Source organism: Tasmannia lanceolata, unplaced genomic scaffold (genome assembly GCF_043159265.1).
Source record: "Tasmannia lanceolata isolate RefF3 unplaced genomic scaffold, GAP_Taslan_0.1 ptg000007l, whole genome shotgun sequence".
Taxonomy (NCBI): Eukaryota; Viridiplantae; Streptophyta; class Magnoliopsida; order Canellales; family Winteraceae; genus Tasmannia; species Tasmannia lanceolata.
In genome coordinates, this window is record NW_027518684.1 from 9,733,000 (window position 1) to 9,748,334 (window position 15,335).

A 15,335-nucleotide genomic window follows, 5' to 3' on the forward strand; every position below is an offset into this window, starting at 1 on the left:
TCCATCGAGAACACCTTGATCGGAAGATCCTAAGCTCTTGATCCATGAACCCTCATTTACGGTTCTACCAAGAAAAGCTAAACTGTTGATTCTTGTAGTCCTTTATCTCACCACATGTGAATGCTTAAAAACTCCTTGGACTCTTAGTGCTAAAAGGCAACCAAACATGGGATGGGACCAAAATTTTACTAAAACTTCCTAGGACAAAAATTTGACTGGCAACCAAACGGAGCAGGGCCATTTGTCCTCTATTTCATGTTGTTTCCTTTTCGTATCATTTTCCCTACGTTTAAATTTGGTTAGTATGCATTAAATACTTCCAACTGTCCCTAAGAAGAGAATAAATGAACAATCTGATTTAGATAGCATTCTTTAAATACCATTGAGTATTCCCTTTTGTTTTCTCACTAGCAGATTCTTCTGTCTTTAGTAATCCTTTGAAATTTGAAACACAAAAAAAGGTGGTGGAAGCATGGAGTTTCTGCATATAGATAAAAGCATGGAGGAACTAAGAGAGAGTTTCAAAAGCCGGAGAACAAGGAGTGTTGCATGGAGGAAATCTCAATTGAAGGGCCTTTTGAGGCTTTTAGAGGAAAAGGAAGAGGAGATTTTTAGGGCCCTTCAAGAGGATATCGGCAAACCCCGGGTCGAAGCTTATAGGGATGAGGTGAGCATTGCAGTGCAACAACAAACAAAAAAAACATGTACTCTATGTTTCTTATTGGGAAGTGATATTTTCACACCCTTTTAATTGGCAGTATTTCCATCACCTTTTGTTAGTGTCGACTGTCGACACCCCCTTGTTGCTTGCCTTTTCCTGAAAACAAAGTTGAATCAAGGAAGACATAAACAAACAGGGTAAAATGCTGAAAAGGGGGGGTGGAAATATCATTTCTTTCTTTCTAACGACCAGAAAAATGAAGGCAAGAATAGATGAAAAGAATTTAGACAGTCCGCAGATCAGTGGGTCCAATTGCTTGGTCTCTTTTGTTGCTTAATTAGTTATAGATATACATTGTTTTACATTATTGCGTGTTTTCTTAGGTGGCGGTCATCAAGAAATCTCTGGATCTTTCGTTGGCGTGTCTGGAAGAATGGATGGCAAGCAAAAAGGTGAGATTTTGGGGATGATAAATTCAATTCGCACCCCCTGTGTTGGATAATTCGCACCACTCTAAAGTTTTTGTAGCAGACTTTTTGACGTAAAGGGGTGCGAATTATCCTACAGGGAGTGAGAGTTTATCATCACCCTATATAAATAGTAAGATTAGTGCCATAAACATAAGAAACTGGGACAGGGATTGGGCTTGCAGCTGTATCTATATGGCAAAACTACACCTCTATGCCATATTACCATGTCGCGTGGGTGATTTGTTCGGTTCCTTACTCGGTTCCACTCTCAGAAATATCCGCACTAGCCTATTTTAATAATGGCACTACCCACTATATGTCTTACGCTTTCTTAGTTAGCCTGTCAAAACCATCTGGAGTATTGTAAGGGTGATTTGCTATGGACCATCACAGAAGGCATTTCACACGCCGGCTGTTCCATGAGAGAGCAGCGACATAGGCTCACTTTTCAACAGATTTTGCCTTATTCATTTAAAAATTCATTAGTGAGCCTTCTGCCATGGTCCTTAGCAAATCCCATCGTAAGGGATGTGAAAATCTAATTAAGAAAGTATATAAAAAGTGACTAGTGCCATTATAAAAAAAAAGTCATAGTGAGGATATCAGTCTCTTAAAGAAATTTTCATTTCTGAAGTAATCAATAGCTAAAGAAAAGATTGTGTTTTAATTAACTAGGAGATTTGTCTATACACACCCAAGTTTTTCCATTATATCTAGGGAGTTTCTATGCAGTTTAGCAGGAAGTCATTTCAAGGCTCACTTTTATAGAGTTGCTAGGCAAAGTTTTTCACTTTTTCATTTGGATGTTCTCTCCTAATAAAGTGAGTAGGGAAATCCATGAAATGTCACCCAAACTAACTTACAGAATTCTTGTGATTTCTTTTAAAAGGTCTCCTTGACTTTTTAAGAACTGAAAAAAAAAAAAAAAAGGCATGGATATTTTGGTAATCTATAAATTAGATGCAAATCAAAATAATGAATAATTAAATTAGGAAATAAAATAAATTAGGTCGTTTTATTTTGTAATAAGTATTCATGTCGAAGGACTTGCCCGATGCACGTGGTTTACGGGCGATTGCATGCATCCGTAGGGAATAGTCCTACTCCCGAAGGGCGTGGGGACACCCTACGTTATCAAAAAAAAAAAAAAAAAAAGAAGAAAAAAAAAAGTATTCATGTCGATGCTTAGAATCAAACATGAAAGGATCACTAGATGGGGCCCACTTGGATCAATGCAACAACAAATGGTCACAATCACAATCAATTGAACCTACACCCAATTAAATACAATAGATCTTCAATAACTAGGTTATTAATGAGTATATAGGACCCAGGACCCAAAAGTCATTTAAACAAAGAGTTTTTATATGGTGCCAGATTGTCAAGTCCCGTGAAGCCAGGACCACCCTTGATATTTGATAGACCTGGCAAATGGGTGTGCCAAGCCAGGTTTGACCCGAACCATACGGGTTCGGGTCAAAATGACCCGGAAAAATTTATGGGTCGGCCAGGTCAACCTGCAGGTGACCTGTGTTTTTAGTAAATTTTTGTTTTTTCTGTTTTTTTTTTTATGTTTTTATAGTTATTTGCTGGCCAGCTTCGCCAAAGGCTACTTCTCACCCATCCTTTGCAATTGTATGTGTTAAGAGATTTGTCTTATTAGGCGTGGTGAAAACTGCACGGAAATAGTATTTCTGGAAAGGTGGCTAGCTACTAAAGTTTTGGAGGAAAATTACAGAAAACTGTTGTAAAGTAGAAAAATTACGGAAAAAAGTACCGAAAAGGCACATTTATATGACAACTGCGGAAAAAACTACAAAGAAGAGGTGTAGAAATATGACAATTACATAAAAACTACTTTGTTTCGCTTCTACCGGCATCCACGGATCCACCCAGACCCGCCCAGTTTTGACGGGCCGGGTTGACCCGCGGCTCAACTTAGAAACGGGTCACAAAATGTTAACCCGAACCCGGAAATTATGGGAGGGCCGGGTCGACCCGCGGGTCCAAGTCAATTCTTGCCGGGTCTAATATTTGATCAAATCCCACATTGGATAGGTGAATGGATGTGGATGTGCTCATAAGGGATAGAGCACCCTCCCTCTAACAGCTAGCTTTTAGGTGTGAGTTCTACCTGGTTAAATTCCCTATAAATGATATCAAAGCTCAGGGTGTGGTAACCCCGGTTTGCCTCCGAGGGCAGAAATGTCCCTTGGGGAAGATCTCGGAAACTCCGGTGTATATCTCATGGTTCCCATGTTGCCGATGTGTGAAGGGGTGAGATTGTCCACGGTGCTTCCACGTGAAGGGGGAGATTGTTGGGAGTTCCACGTGAAAGCAAAAATCCCACATCGGGTAGGTGAATGGATGTGGATGTGCTAATAAGGGAATGGCACCCTCCCTCTGATGGCTAGCTTTTATGCTCTGTTTGGTTGGCTATTTTTAAGGAGATTGAGGGGAGAACATCTTCTTGAGATCTTCTTGAGATTGTTTGGTTGCCTTTTAAGGTCTTTGACCACTAGTACTGTCCGGCGACGGTCAGGTGATGTGGCGCGCTCGAGATCTTCTCTCCAAATTTCTTAAAATCAAAGAAATTTGTGGAGAAGATCTTGGGGAGATCTTTTTTTCCTTATCCCAAACCCCCCCCCCCCCCCTCCCAATATTTGCAAGACAAACCAAACAATGTTTCTTTCTTCCACCCTTAATCTCCCCGTTGACTGATCTGCTTTAGATCTCCCCTTTAATCTCCCCTTTGACAGCTGGGATATAGATCTCTCAACGAATTAATGGCATCCAAACAGAGCATTAGGGGTGAGTTCTACATGGTTAAATTCCCTATAATTTTCTTCTCTCCCTCTTTTGTTCTCTCCCTATTTTTCTTCACCTACGCAAATTGTCACCGCCCTGTGTCTTTACTCACGAAAAACGTTAAACCGGGGAATTTTATCCATTTGGGGGGGGTGAGGATATCACTGCCCTAAACATATGCTAAAATTCGAGGTAAGGATATATAGACTAAAAGTTACGATAAATTAGTTAGAAGTAGGGATAAATTGGCTACCAGTCAAGATAAATCGACCAAAATTCTACTTATGGTCCGTCACATGTAGAGCCCACTTAAATAATTTTTTGGAGCCCCTTAATAAGATGGTATGAGGTGTACCATATGTAGGTCTCATTATAGACGTTTGGAAGGCTCCTATCACATGTGGGCCTACACAAGGTATACCTCATATATATCGTACTGTGAGGATCCAAAATAATGGACCCTCAACTATAGAAAGACTTTCAAACAATTATTGTGATACCCCACAGAAAGTATACCCTCATACATATGTAGGGCCCAAAAATAATAGACCATCAATAATAGTCCCCACACGAGATGAACGCTCATCTAAAGCTCTTCATAGGCATACTGGATACATTTATGGGACCCCTTATGCATCATGCTGTGGTAATAGACCCTCAGCTAAAGTGGGCCACACGTGACAAAAGCTCATATAAAGACTTCAAACACCTAAGCAGGCCTTTTTTGCCTATCTTTAGTATTATATTAAAAGGAGATGATATTTTCACCCCTCTGCAGTACACAGTCGCCCCTTTATAGCTGAACATTGGGCTACTTTAACCTTTTTTTTACGTCAAATCACGTTAAAAGCGGGGCGAATGCGTACAGCAGGGGATGAAAATATCATCGCCCATATTCAAACACGCTCTTTTCGTCTCTTTATTATATTCCACACAGGCTCACTATTTAGTAGATTTTGTCTTCATTGGCGAGGTGGCTGCTGTCACATGCAAGCATGGTTTTAAATTTCGACCGAATTCTGAAATTTCGGGTTTCGGTGGAGACCGAAACCGAAATGGTACCTACCTGAAACGTGTTAATATTTCGTACGAAATTTTGATTTTGAAATTTTGGTCCTGCGAAATTTTAGGGATTTCGACCTATTTTTTCAACTTTTTAATTATTTTATAATTATCCCAAATTTTCAACCCAAATTACCAAAATTTCTGGGATTTCAACCAAAATTTCTGGGATTTCAACCGAAATTTCTGGGATTTCGATAACGAATAAAATATTCTTTTCATTAGTCGTCGGATTTCAACCAAAATTTCAATTTTTGTGGTGTCCGAAACCTGTACCGAAACCGAAATTTAAAACCTTGCATGCAAGCAGACCATCCGCGAAATGCCTTCTACACTAGGGGAGGCATTTATAATAGGGATATGATTTTTTCATCACCCATATGTAGGATTAGGCGCCCCCGTTTTACTGTGAATTGTGGGCAGACTTTAACGCTTTTTACCATCAAATCACTTTAAGAGTGGGATGCATAATCCTTAGGGGGGGGGGGGGAGGGGTGTGAAAAAACCATCTCCCTTATAATAGCACCAAAAAATGATAAAAGTCAAAGATATTAAATGCACTTTTGTGACTTTAGACCAATGGTCGGGGGGGGGGGGGGGGGGGGGCGCGGCTGAGCTTAGCATTCCTCTAATTACAATTGTCTTAGCAACGGTTCGGTTTCGGTTTGATCCTCAAACCAAACTGAACCGAACCGAAATTTGAATATGTTTGGTTCTAGTGAACTGAAACCAAACCAAACTGAACCAAATTTTCGGTTTCGGTTTGGGTTCAGTTCGGCCAATTTTGCCACCCCTTACTCATACTAATTGAAAATCAGGGGCAACTATTGGGTTTCGGTTCGGTTTTGAGCCCAAACTGAACCAAACCGAAATTTGAATCGGTTTGGTTTACCCAAACCGAAACGGAACTTTCGGTTCGGTTTCAGTTCAGTTCGTCCAATTTTACCACGTACACCTAATTGTCTTATCAATACAAATGGTAAAATTCATAGATGGTCTGTTGCATGTGACAGCTGCTACCTCGTGAATGAAAACAAAATCTACTAAAAAGTGAGCCTGTGTGGCTGCACTCACATGCAACAGACCATCCACGAAATGCCTTCTGCGATGGATGCTAGCAAATCCAATTATTAAAAAGGATTCTACTACCCAAAAATTTAAGGTTCTGTTTGTTTTACAAGGCTCTGTTTGTTTTTCAAGGCTCTGTTTATTTTGTCTCAGATTATTAAACAGATTATAAGGCTCTGTTTGTTTTGGATTCTAATTCCCTAATCGGCTAATCCCTATTTGTTAAGACGTTAAAAAAATATAAAAGACCCAAATATAAAAGAAGGATATTGATGTTGGCAGTGGCACTTCCATGTTTTGATGTTGGCAGTGGCACTTCCATATTCATCACTAGCCTAAAAGAAATGTTTACTGTTCACAGAAAAAAAAACAACCAAACACATTACTGAAATAAGATGAGACTGGCCGGGCCAAGCCCAGCTCCATTCCCGTCCCCAGCCCGAGGAATATTTTAAATCCCCGCCCCCACCTAACACGGGGTGGGACAAGGCGGATCCCCGTTTTCACTGGTGAAACAGACCTACACAACATATAAAAACTCATATATTGTTGATAGAAAAACTGCTTGAACTTTCATAATGTTGATTGTAAGAATCCGGTTGGCAGGTTCGGGTGCCCATCATCGCATTCCCAACAAGTGGTGAAGTTGTGCCTGAACCTCTTGGTGTGGTTCTCATAATCTCCTCCTGGAATTGCCCATTTGGTAAGTCAAAAGTATCTTTGTTTATTACATTTTCTTTTTATCAATAATATCTATTGTTATTCAACAAATTACAAATACCATAGTAAGACTACAACAAATTCGACCTTCAATGAGCCAAATCTGATCCAATCATATGTAAAGCAATGGAAAAATAATGCAAACACACGAGTACAGAAAGATTACATGGTTTGGTATAAAATTCCGACTACGAGAAAGATCACGATCATCCACTATGAAAGAATATACGAAGATTACAGTAGGATTCAACCAAATTCTAAACACAATCCTCTCCTTCTCTTTACTAAGAAGCTTTGTGAGTTCTTGATTTAACTTGATATTCAAAAGAAACCTTTTATATTTGGTTTTCACTAAAAATCTAACTACCCACTCTCTCCCTCTAGTTTAACGAGTAGATAAGTGAGAAACCCCACAAGCAGTGTGAAACTAAACACAAAACCCGACGGGTGGAAATGTTGAGAAAGGGGTTGGAAGTATCATATTTTCCTATTGGATTGATATTAGAATTGTTATATCAAATGGACGGCCTGATCCACCAAAGGTGGGACCTACAATGTAAATATTGGCTTTGTTTCATTATATTACAATCAGGTAGGTCCCTAATGAAGGATTCCTCCCAATATCCCGAAAATAAACAAAATAAACAGAGAAGATCCTGTTTTTGCTAAAATGGGATGACTAGGGAGACGGGCTTTGTGTTGGGGTTCCACACAAAAAGCAAATAGACACACATCGGATAAAGTGAAATGAATGTGGTCGGGTTATAAGGGAATGGTGGCACCCTCCCTCTAATGGCTAGCTTTTAGGGGTGAGTTCTACCCGTTAAATTCGATCCCCTACACTTTGGACCTTCTAACAATAAGATGATCAAGTTGGGGCTACATGTGAGGGGGAGTGTTGAAGTATAAATGATTAAATAATACCGACTCTAACAGCTTTAGCTTTTGGAGTAACTTGAATTGTGTATGGGTGTGTGTGCAGGGTTGTCCTTGGATCCATTGGTAGGAGCAATAGCTGCAGGAAATGCAGCAGTGGTTAAACCTTCAGAGCTCGCTCCTGCAAGCTCTGCTTTTATGGCAAACAACCTCCCCAACTACTTGGACAATAAGGCTGTGAAGGTCATCCAAGGTGGGGTGTCTGTAACAGAACAACTCCTTGACAAGAAATGGGACAAGATCTTGTTCACAGGTAACTTCATTGCTATGTTCTTCTATCCAACATCCAAACAATTCATTTTATTTTCGTTCTCCTTGTAGTATCATGTAGAACGTTTGGTTTTTTATTTGGTGGTTACTTCTTTCGAACTCCAAAACGGTTGTTGTGAAAAAACCAAATTACTCCAAAAGCTTAAGCTCTCATGGGTTTGCTGTACATGTGAATTTTTATTGAACCCAGGACCTACCGTAAGGCAATAGCTCTATACCATGTGAAACAACCAATTACTCTAAAAGCTTAAGCTATTAGAGTTGTGTTATTTAATCATTTATACTTCAACTGTTATTAATCAAATACTAATTCATTGATAACTTCAGGTAGTGCAAGAGTTGGGCGTATCGTTATGACTGCAGCGGCGAAGCATCTCACGCCTGTTATTTTGGAGTTAGGGGGGAAATGCCCAGCTATCTACGATACCCTTTCCAGTTCGATGGATACAAGGGTAGGTAGTTCATCGTCGTTTCTTACTCATGAATTTGGTCATATGAACTGAAGCACCTATATATATATATATATATATATATATATATATATATATATATATATATATATATATATATATATGATATCGGCACTCCCTTGTTCTAATTGGGGCACTTTGAGCACGGGGATAGCAATCGATGGATGATTCCAGAGGATTGGGGTGTTTGGGAGATCGTGACATGGAGATTTCTGAAATTGGGTGTTGCCGCTAAAATCTGACCTAAGGTTGGATGTGGTCGCAGCTGGAATCACTCCTGAGGTGATGGCCTGCACTCACGAAAGCACCTGGAGTTAAGATTAAGACTCAAATGGGCTCTCCGATGCTTAAGTCAAAACCGACAACAATAATTATGTGCGCATGAGCTGAGCCCTCATATGAGAATTCTAGAATTGAATAAATGCAAAATTAATTAAGTGCGTACCTTGGAGATTGTGTCCCTATTTATAGAAAGGATTAGAGCCCTTGCTTGTTAGTGTTTGGGCGCCCACTACATGTCTATTTCTGACTGGGTATCAATTTTTACACCCAACAATGGATATTTGGGGGAGATGGAGCGCGAGCCTACAGAACAAAATAATCTATGACTGGATATTGAAAACATGGGGCTGAACTACGATACCAATCCACCCTACTATTCCAATATCCCCTTCTCTTTTCTTCTACTTTCGACCTTTCTTACCTCTTTCCCCTTCTCATAATTGTCACAAACTTTTTTCTATGTGAAGGTTGCCATGAACAGGATAGCGTTGGGGAAATGGGGGCTTTGCAGCGGCCAAATATGCATAGGAATCGATTATCTGCTAGTGGAGGAAAGAAATGCTTCTTCTTTGGTATTACTCCTTTTACAGAACATGAGCCCTTTTGGTCTCTTTGGATACCTCTAAAAGTTATTTCTTTATGGTCCTATATGCAAATGGCTTGAAATTAAGTATGATTATTTACAAATAATAGTTTCAATAATTGATTATCTACTTGCAAACAAGTACTAATTTGGGTGGCATTCAAAGAGGCCTTTAACTTACTAATAGAATAACAGCCTAATAGCAAACACACATCATTCAGCTTTCTTATGGCTTCTTTTAATCTGGATGTAATTAACAACAGTAATCTACAGCTTAATCTCCCTTTTCTCCTTTCACAGGTCAATTTGTTGAAGGATCAGATCAAGAAGAGCTATGGCGATAATCCACGAGAAATCAGCATGACAAGGATTATCAACAAGCACCATTTTCAGAGACTCAGAAGTATCCTAAAAGATCCAAAGGTGGCAGCTTCTGTTGTCCATGGCGGTTCCATGGATGAGGACAATCTGTAAGTCTAAGCTTTTCTTCTTCTGCCTTCATGGAGGAAATGATATAAAGTGAGACGGATTTTGCAACACCGGAATATCCTCTTCTCAATTAGTGAAACCAAAGTTTATACTATCCACAATCAAAATAAAAGAAGAAAAAAATACCAACATGATGTACTACACAATATGATAGAAGAACAATAATACAAGGTAAGAACAATAAAACGAAGCCTTCAAAACTTAGAAAAAATGGGGGCAAGTTGACACTTTGCTTTAAAGACAAGCTTGAACACAATGGAGCTTCAATGGAGGTCTTTCTAGTTGCGAATCACTAGAAAAAATCCCAACAAAAAGAAGTAAATGAAGCCTTGGTCAATGAAAAATAGAAAGTCGGTAGCTTAGAAAAGTGGTAGTGGTTATGGAAAAATGAAGACTTGATAGTTTAGGAAAGTGGTGGTGGGTTTAGAGCTTCAAGGGTTTGAATTTGAAATAGGAGGGAAGAAGGTAGGGAAAAGATGGAGCGATGCACGTTAGGCTAACAAAATGACCAAAATGCCCTTGTAAACAAAAATACATTTTTGTCAAAAAAATAAAATTAAAATAAATATGCTTTCAAAAAGTACACTTTAGAATTTAACACGATATAGCGAGACATCTCATTGGATATTTAGAAAGACGGCCACGATGTATTCACCATTGTATGGAAGTTGCTTTGATCAAATGTTCCAAACAGTCAACCCATTTGCAATCTAGAGTTGAATAATGTAATTAATTAGAAAACAGGTTAACTTTCAAGAAAAAAAAATTATAAAACGGGTTGGCTCGATCTCGATGTAAGTTGAGTTGACCCCAGTTGATTGCATTGGATGACTCAGTGGATAGTTTTCTAATGAAAATTATCAGGAAAGAGATGTCAATTTCTCTATTTAAATGGCAAAACTCCTTGAGAGTTTCTAATTTTCTTTTGAGTATTGAATGAGGGTAGCGCTGACCCACTCTCGAGTCAACAAAGTTTTTGAATTATGCTTATTAATCATTTAATTAATGTGATTTTTGTGTCACCAGCATTTTTTTTTTTTTGGATGGTAAAGATTTCATTAAAGAAGGAGACCATGATAGTCCAAACAATTCAAGATACAGGCATACGAGAAAGGGAGAAGGAAAAGAATCCCAAAGGGGAGAAATACAAAAATTAAGGGGGAAGAAAATCAAAAAGCTCCAACTCCTCTTTCGAGGCCCCTCCCATAGCTAACCTATCGGCCACTTTGTTAGTTGACCTACTCACATGACATAAAAGAGGAGGAGCCAAACCCTCTCAGTCTTGAACTTCCTCAGAGAATCTAGCGAACCTCCAAGGATAACGGTGGGCACCACTATGCCATCTTTTACCGTTGAGAGAGTCCCCTTCTACTATTACCCTAAGATTATTTAACATTTCTCTAATTTACCACTAATATGAAAAGAATTCAGAACAATTCAAAAATTGAAGATTGGATTGGCGATTCCTCAATCATCTTCAACTATATTAGGACATCGGCCAATTATGTGGCAGATAGTCTAGCTCGTGGGGGTGTGGGGAGCCCGGCCTGGAAATGTTCGATTTCCTCCCCCCGTGATTGATTGTATTTTTTTATTCTGCTGTATCTCTTTTGCTTTTTATCTTGTACATTTGGGGTCGAGTTGTTGACTGTCTTGGTCTCCCCCTTTCTTCTCTAAATGAAATTGCAACCATTCAAAAAAAAATTCAGAACTTTTATGAATCCCTCTAATTCTGTTTTGTAGGTTCATAGAACCGACAATCTTGATGAATCCACCTCTTGATTCAGATATCATGACCGAGGAGATCTTCGGTCCCCTTCTTCCCATAATCACAGTGAGAAATCTTCTAACATCCACTGTTTTTACATCATTCAAAGTATCCATATCTATATGGCAATTTTTATTTTTAATTTTATAGTATCTTTTTCCTCTTGATCAAGTGAAGTGTAAATGCAACAAAAGCACAATTGAATGCTAAGCCTGTTAAGTATAACATAGAAATTTTTCCTTGTTTTCACAGTTGGAGAAAATTGAAGATAGTATAGAGTTTATAAGCTCGAGGCCTCAGCCTCTTGCCATCTATGTCTTCACGAAAAATGAAACTCTGAAGAAAAGAGTCATATCGGAGACATCTTCAGGAAGCGTCACGTTTAATGATTGTATTATTCAAGTAATTCTCCAATTATCCTTTTCATTTTCCATATTTTTATTTTACTGGTTCTTACAGAATTGTCTGAATCGTTTCTACATTGTCTTCTCAAACTTGTAGTATGTGTTGGATACGTTACCATTTGGAGGTGTTGGTCAGAGTGGTTTTGGTAAGTACCATGGAAAATTCTCCTTCGACGCATTTAGCCATGAAAAGGCAGTGCTTAGAAGAAGCTTCATTACTGAGTTTAGCTTTGGTTATCCACCATGGAATGATTACAAGCTCCGATTCATCAGAGCAGCTTTCAGTTTCGATTATATTGCACTGTTCCTACTGTTTGTGGGCTTGAAGAGATCATAAACAGATTGCCTTCCTTGTGTATAACTTCTTGTATTATTGCAAAATAAAATGCTTGGCATTCGCGAAGGATCAAGATGGGATCAAAAGTTGGAATAAGATGTGCTTTGTGCTTGCCCAAGGTTACCGTCAAGAAGCTCTTTGCACCTGTTTTCCTTTTTCTTTCTTCTTCTTTTTTTCATTCTGGTTACAGCATAGTTTCATGTGTTGTGAGACCTGTTTAATGTATCTGTTAGAACGTTTTCTTGTCGTAAAGGTGTGTATGTTATTTCTGTTAGAACGTTCTTCTCTTGGGCCCCAATAATCGGAATGCGTTGTAGAGAAGGTTCCAATGGAAAAGCTCTATTAGAGGTCCGAATCTATTTTATATGTATGACTCAATTTTCATAATTATAGGTCTTGCTTGTAGACTGTATCTCTTGAACTTAGTAATCTTTGCATATAGTGGAGTCACGCTCTTGAATTGTCTCCGCTCAGGGATGTAGTCAAAGAATGTGGCGAACCATGTGAATCTTTTGTGTTGTTTGGTTAATGTCTTTTTATTTGCACTTCCATCAAACCATAGATTTGATGTTTTGAGGGCATATCATTGTCCTGCAAAGCCAAGGTAATCAATCTTAAAAGAAAAAAGAACATAAGCACAAACACACAGATGTAAAGTACAAAATTCCCTTTCTTTTTTACTCCCATGTCATAATCCATGCATTAGCTAACTTAAAAATCGTAATCAACTCACTGATGACTGAAATAGTCTATGAAAAGGTGTAATTAAGTAAACCTAGGGGAAACCTGGCAAAATGCCCCAATAAGGTGGAGTGGGGGGGTTGTAGTTATAATCTTCCACGTTGATGGTATAGTTACAGTCGGCAATGTGCTGGTAACTGCTTCCTTGTAACTTGTTACAATTGTTGCGGATGACAACTGAGCTTTCAACAGTCTCTTCGGCGGAGGCCTCCATCAAGCCTTGTTTATCAACTTTTTCTTTGAGCTGGGCTTTCAGCTTCATCACCTGAAACAGCATATAGAACACAAATTACTTGCTGAAAGTTGGAGATGGAGTCAAGCTGATTTTATCACTTGTTCTTCGCATGAATGTTATATGAAATTTACTACAAGAAAAAACCCCTTTGGGCAATGGATTTACAATGCATTGCATACGGTTGCAACGGAATTTCCTTTTCCCTTCCATCGAAGAAAGAGAGACAAATAGAATCCATCAGACCCAGATCGCTAAATGATCCATTTACCTTGGTTTCTTTATGATCCCATCAAATAAGGATTAAATGATCTTTCTTTTTTTCATTTTCGTCTTCCTCATAAATCCGTCCCAAGAAAAAAAAATTAACAACAGAAATCATGTCTATCTCCATTAATGGAATATTAGTGATGGACTCTTAAAATCAGTCGCCTAAAATAAACAGATTTTCAGAATGCGAAACAACAAAAAAAAGTCTCTATATTCGCCCAATCATAGCATCGCCAGGCATTGCATTTTCACTACCGGTATTAATCCGTTGTTAATAATATTTTATTTTTTAAAACTTTTTTAATATATTCAAAAATTATGATTTTAGCCACGGAAATTGAAATCATGGATGTCTACTAGAATTCAAAGAAATTTGTTGCCGTTGCACTACTTATGAAATTGATATTTACAACCCTTCCTACTTTTGAGGGTTTTGTTAAAGTTGCTAAAATTCTTAATTTGCACGTTGGGAGGCTCTGAAAATCTTTAAGATAGCCGCAATATTGCACAAAGCCTCTACGGTAGTTACACCACAAGTGTCTTTTTTTAGACTGGGCAATGGTTTCTGACCTCATCTTGGAGCTTCTGCTTTTCTTTGTATACAGCATCAAACTCTTGCTTCAAGGCACCATAGACGCACTCGAGTTGCTTGGCCTTCCATCTTGCACGCCTGTTCTGGAACCACACAGCCACTTGGCGTGGTTGGAGGCCTAGATCCTGAGCCAGCTTCATCTTTCTCTCTGGTTCGAGCTTAATCTCTTCTTGGAAGCTCCTCTCCAGTAAGTCGATTTGGTCTGTTGTTAACCTTCTCTTTCTCTCCTGATTTTGACTCGTGTTGCTTGTTGTAGTGATGGGCTCGTCTGGGCTTTCCATCGCCGGAAAATACTTGAGCTCCATCCCTGATAAAAAGGACCAAAGGATTAGAGAATCAAGTCCATGTTGTTATATACACCCAGAGTAAAAAATACTCAAAACTCAACTCGAAAGTTGGTCGAGTGATCTCGAACGGGTCAGTAGCGAGTTGATAATAAAAAATTCTACTCAACTCAACAAAGCCTTTGTCCCAACTCCGCCTGTGTTTTTCACAGCCTCTCCCAAGCCAGGATAAAGGAGGAGGGTTGGTATCAGGTTGGCAGCCGGCCATAAAATTTACCACTCTTCTATGAGTTGATAATAAAAACTTATATTCTACTAATAATATGCATCTATTCTTTCTTTTTTGAAATAGCATAATATGCATCTATTCTGTATATAATTAGTTATTTTTCATATATATCAAGATTCAGGTTGTGGTTTGGTGTGGTGTTGTTGAAAATGGAAACCGAAGAAATTAGGTTGTGTACGTGTTCTCAAGTCTTAAAGGCATAGGTTCAAAACTCCCCCCCATCATTTTGGACTCCCTTGAGTCGACTCCCTTTTACATTGGCTGCATTATGCTCTAAGTCCGCATTTTTCCCTACAAAATCATTCAAAACTCTTTCGACTCTTCAGAGTTATGACTGTGTCAATCGAGTACTCGGCCGCGTCAACCAAGTATTTGACCCTGTCATGCCTAGTCGACTAGGAATTGCTTTGGCCGCATTCTGACCAGCATCCACTTTTCTTGAAACGCTGCTTAGAGGTTTGTTTTTCGTTTTTTTAACACCTGACAAGTTATATGCGAGTTCACTCATTTTGCTCGCGAGTGGAAAAGTTTTAATATATATATATTCGCGAGTGGAAAAGTTTTAATATATATATATATATTAGAGAGAGAGAGAGAGA

At 38.8% G+C, this 15,335-nt stretch overlaps 2 protein-coding genes across 3 annotated transcripts; one reads left to right on the forward strand and one right to left on the reverse strand.

The window, feature by feature from the left end:
- The first annotated feature begins 396 nt into the window (after positions 1 to 396).
- Positions 397 to 12,740, forward strand: LOC143881799 (aldehyde dehydrogenase family 3 member F1-like). Of its 2 annotated transcripts, XM_077385086.1 has the most exons (10): positions 397 to 667; positions 1,045 to 1,113; positions 6,676 to 6,772; positions 7,772 to 7,978; positions 8,323 to 8,447; positions 9,215 to 9,319; positions 9,631 to 9,800; positions 11,563 to 11,653; positions 11,840 to 11,989; positions 12,089 to 12,740. In XM_077385086.1, exons 1-10 carry the CDS (start codon positions 473 to 475, stop codon positions 12,326 to 12,328), a joined length of 1,449 nt encoding a protein of 482 aa, XP_077241201.1. In that variant the 5' UTR covers positions 397 to 472; the 3' UTR covers positions 12,329 to 12,740. The 2 variants fall into 2 exon arrangements, with proteins under 2 accessions (XP_077241201.1, XP_077241202.1); XM_077385087.1 differs by lacking the exon at positions 9,215 to 9,319.
- A 306-nt stretch (positions 12,741 to 13,046) lies between these two features.
- LOC143880941 (putative homeobox-leucine zipper protein ATHB-51) lies at positions 13,047 to 14,464 on the reverse strand. Its single transcript, XM_077383921.1, has 2 exons — positions 14,142 to 14,464; positions 13,047 to 13,334 (listed from the first exon to the last, which is right to left on the reverse strand). The coding sequence occupies exons 1-2, from the start codon at positions 14,442 to 14,444 to the stop codon at positions 13,104 to 13,106; spliced, it is 534 nt and encodes a 177-aa protein (XP_077240036.1). The 5' UTR covers positions 14,445 to 14,464; the 3' UTR covers positions 13,047 to 13,103.
- Positions 14,465 to 15,335: the final 871 nt, after the last annotated feature.

Bases quoted from the DNA above. Each gene is read 5' to 3' on its own strand.
- LOC143881799 (XM_077385086.1), top strand. From the start codon at position 473: ATGGAGTTTCTGCATATAGATAAAAGCATGGAGGAACTAAGAGAGAGT. The intron at 7,979-8,322 runs GTAACTTCATTG...TGATAACTTCAG, and splicing joins GGACAAGATCTTGTTCACAG to GTAGTGCAAGAGTTGGGCGT. The intron at 11,990-12,088 runs GTAATTCTCCAA...TCAAACTTGTAG, and splicing joins TTAATGATTGTATTATTCAA to TATGTGTTGGATACGTTACC.
- LOC143880941 (XM_077383921.1), bottom strand. From the start codon at position 14,444: ATGGAAAGCCCAGACGAGCCCATCACTACAACAAGCAACACGAGTCAA. The intron at 13,335-14,141 runs GTCAGAAACCAT...ATGCTGTTTCAG, and splicing joins AGCAGAAGCTCCAAGATGAG to GTGATGAAGCTGAAAGCCCA.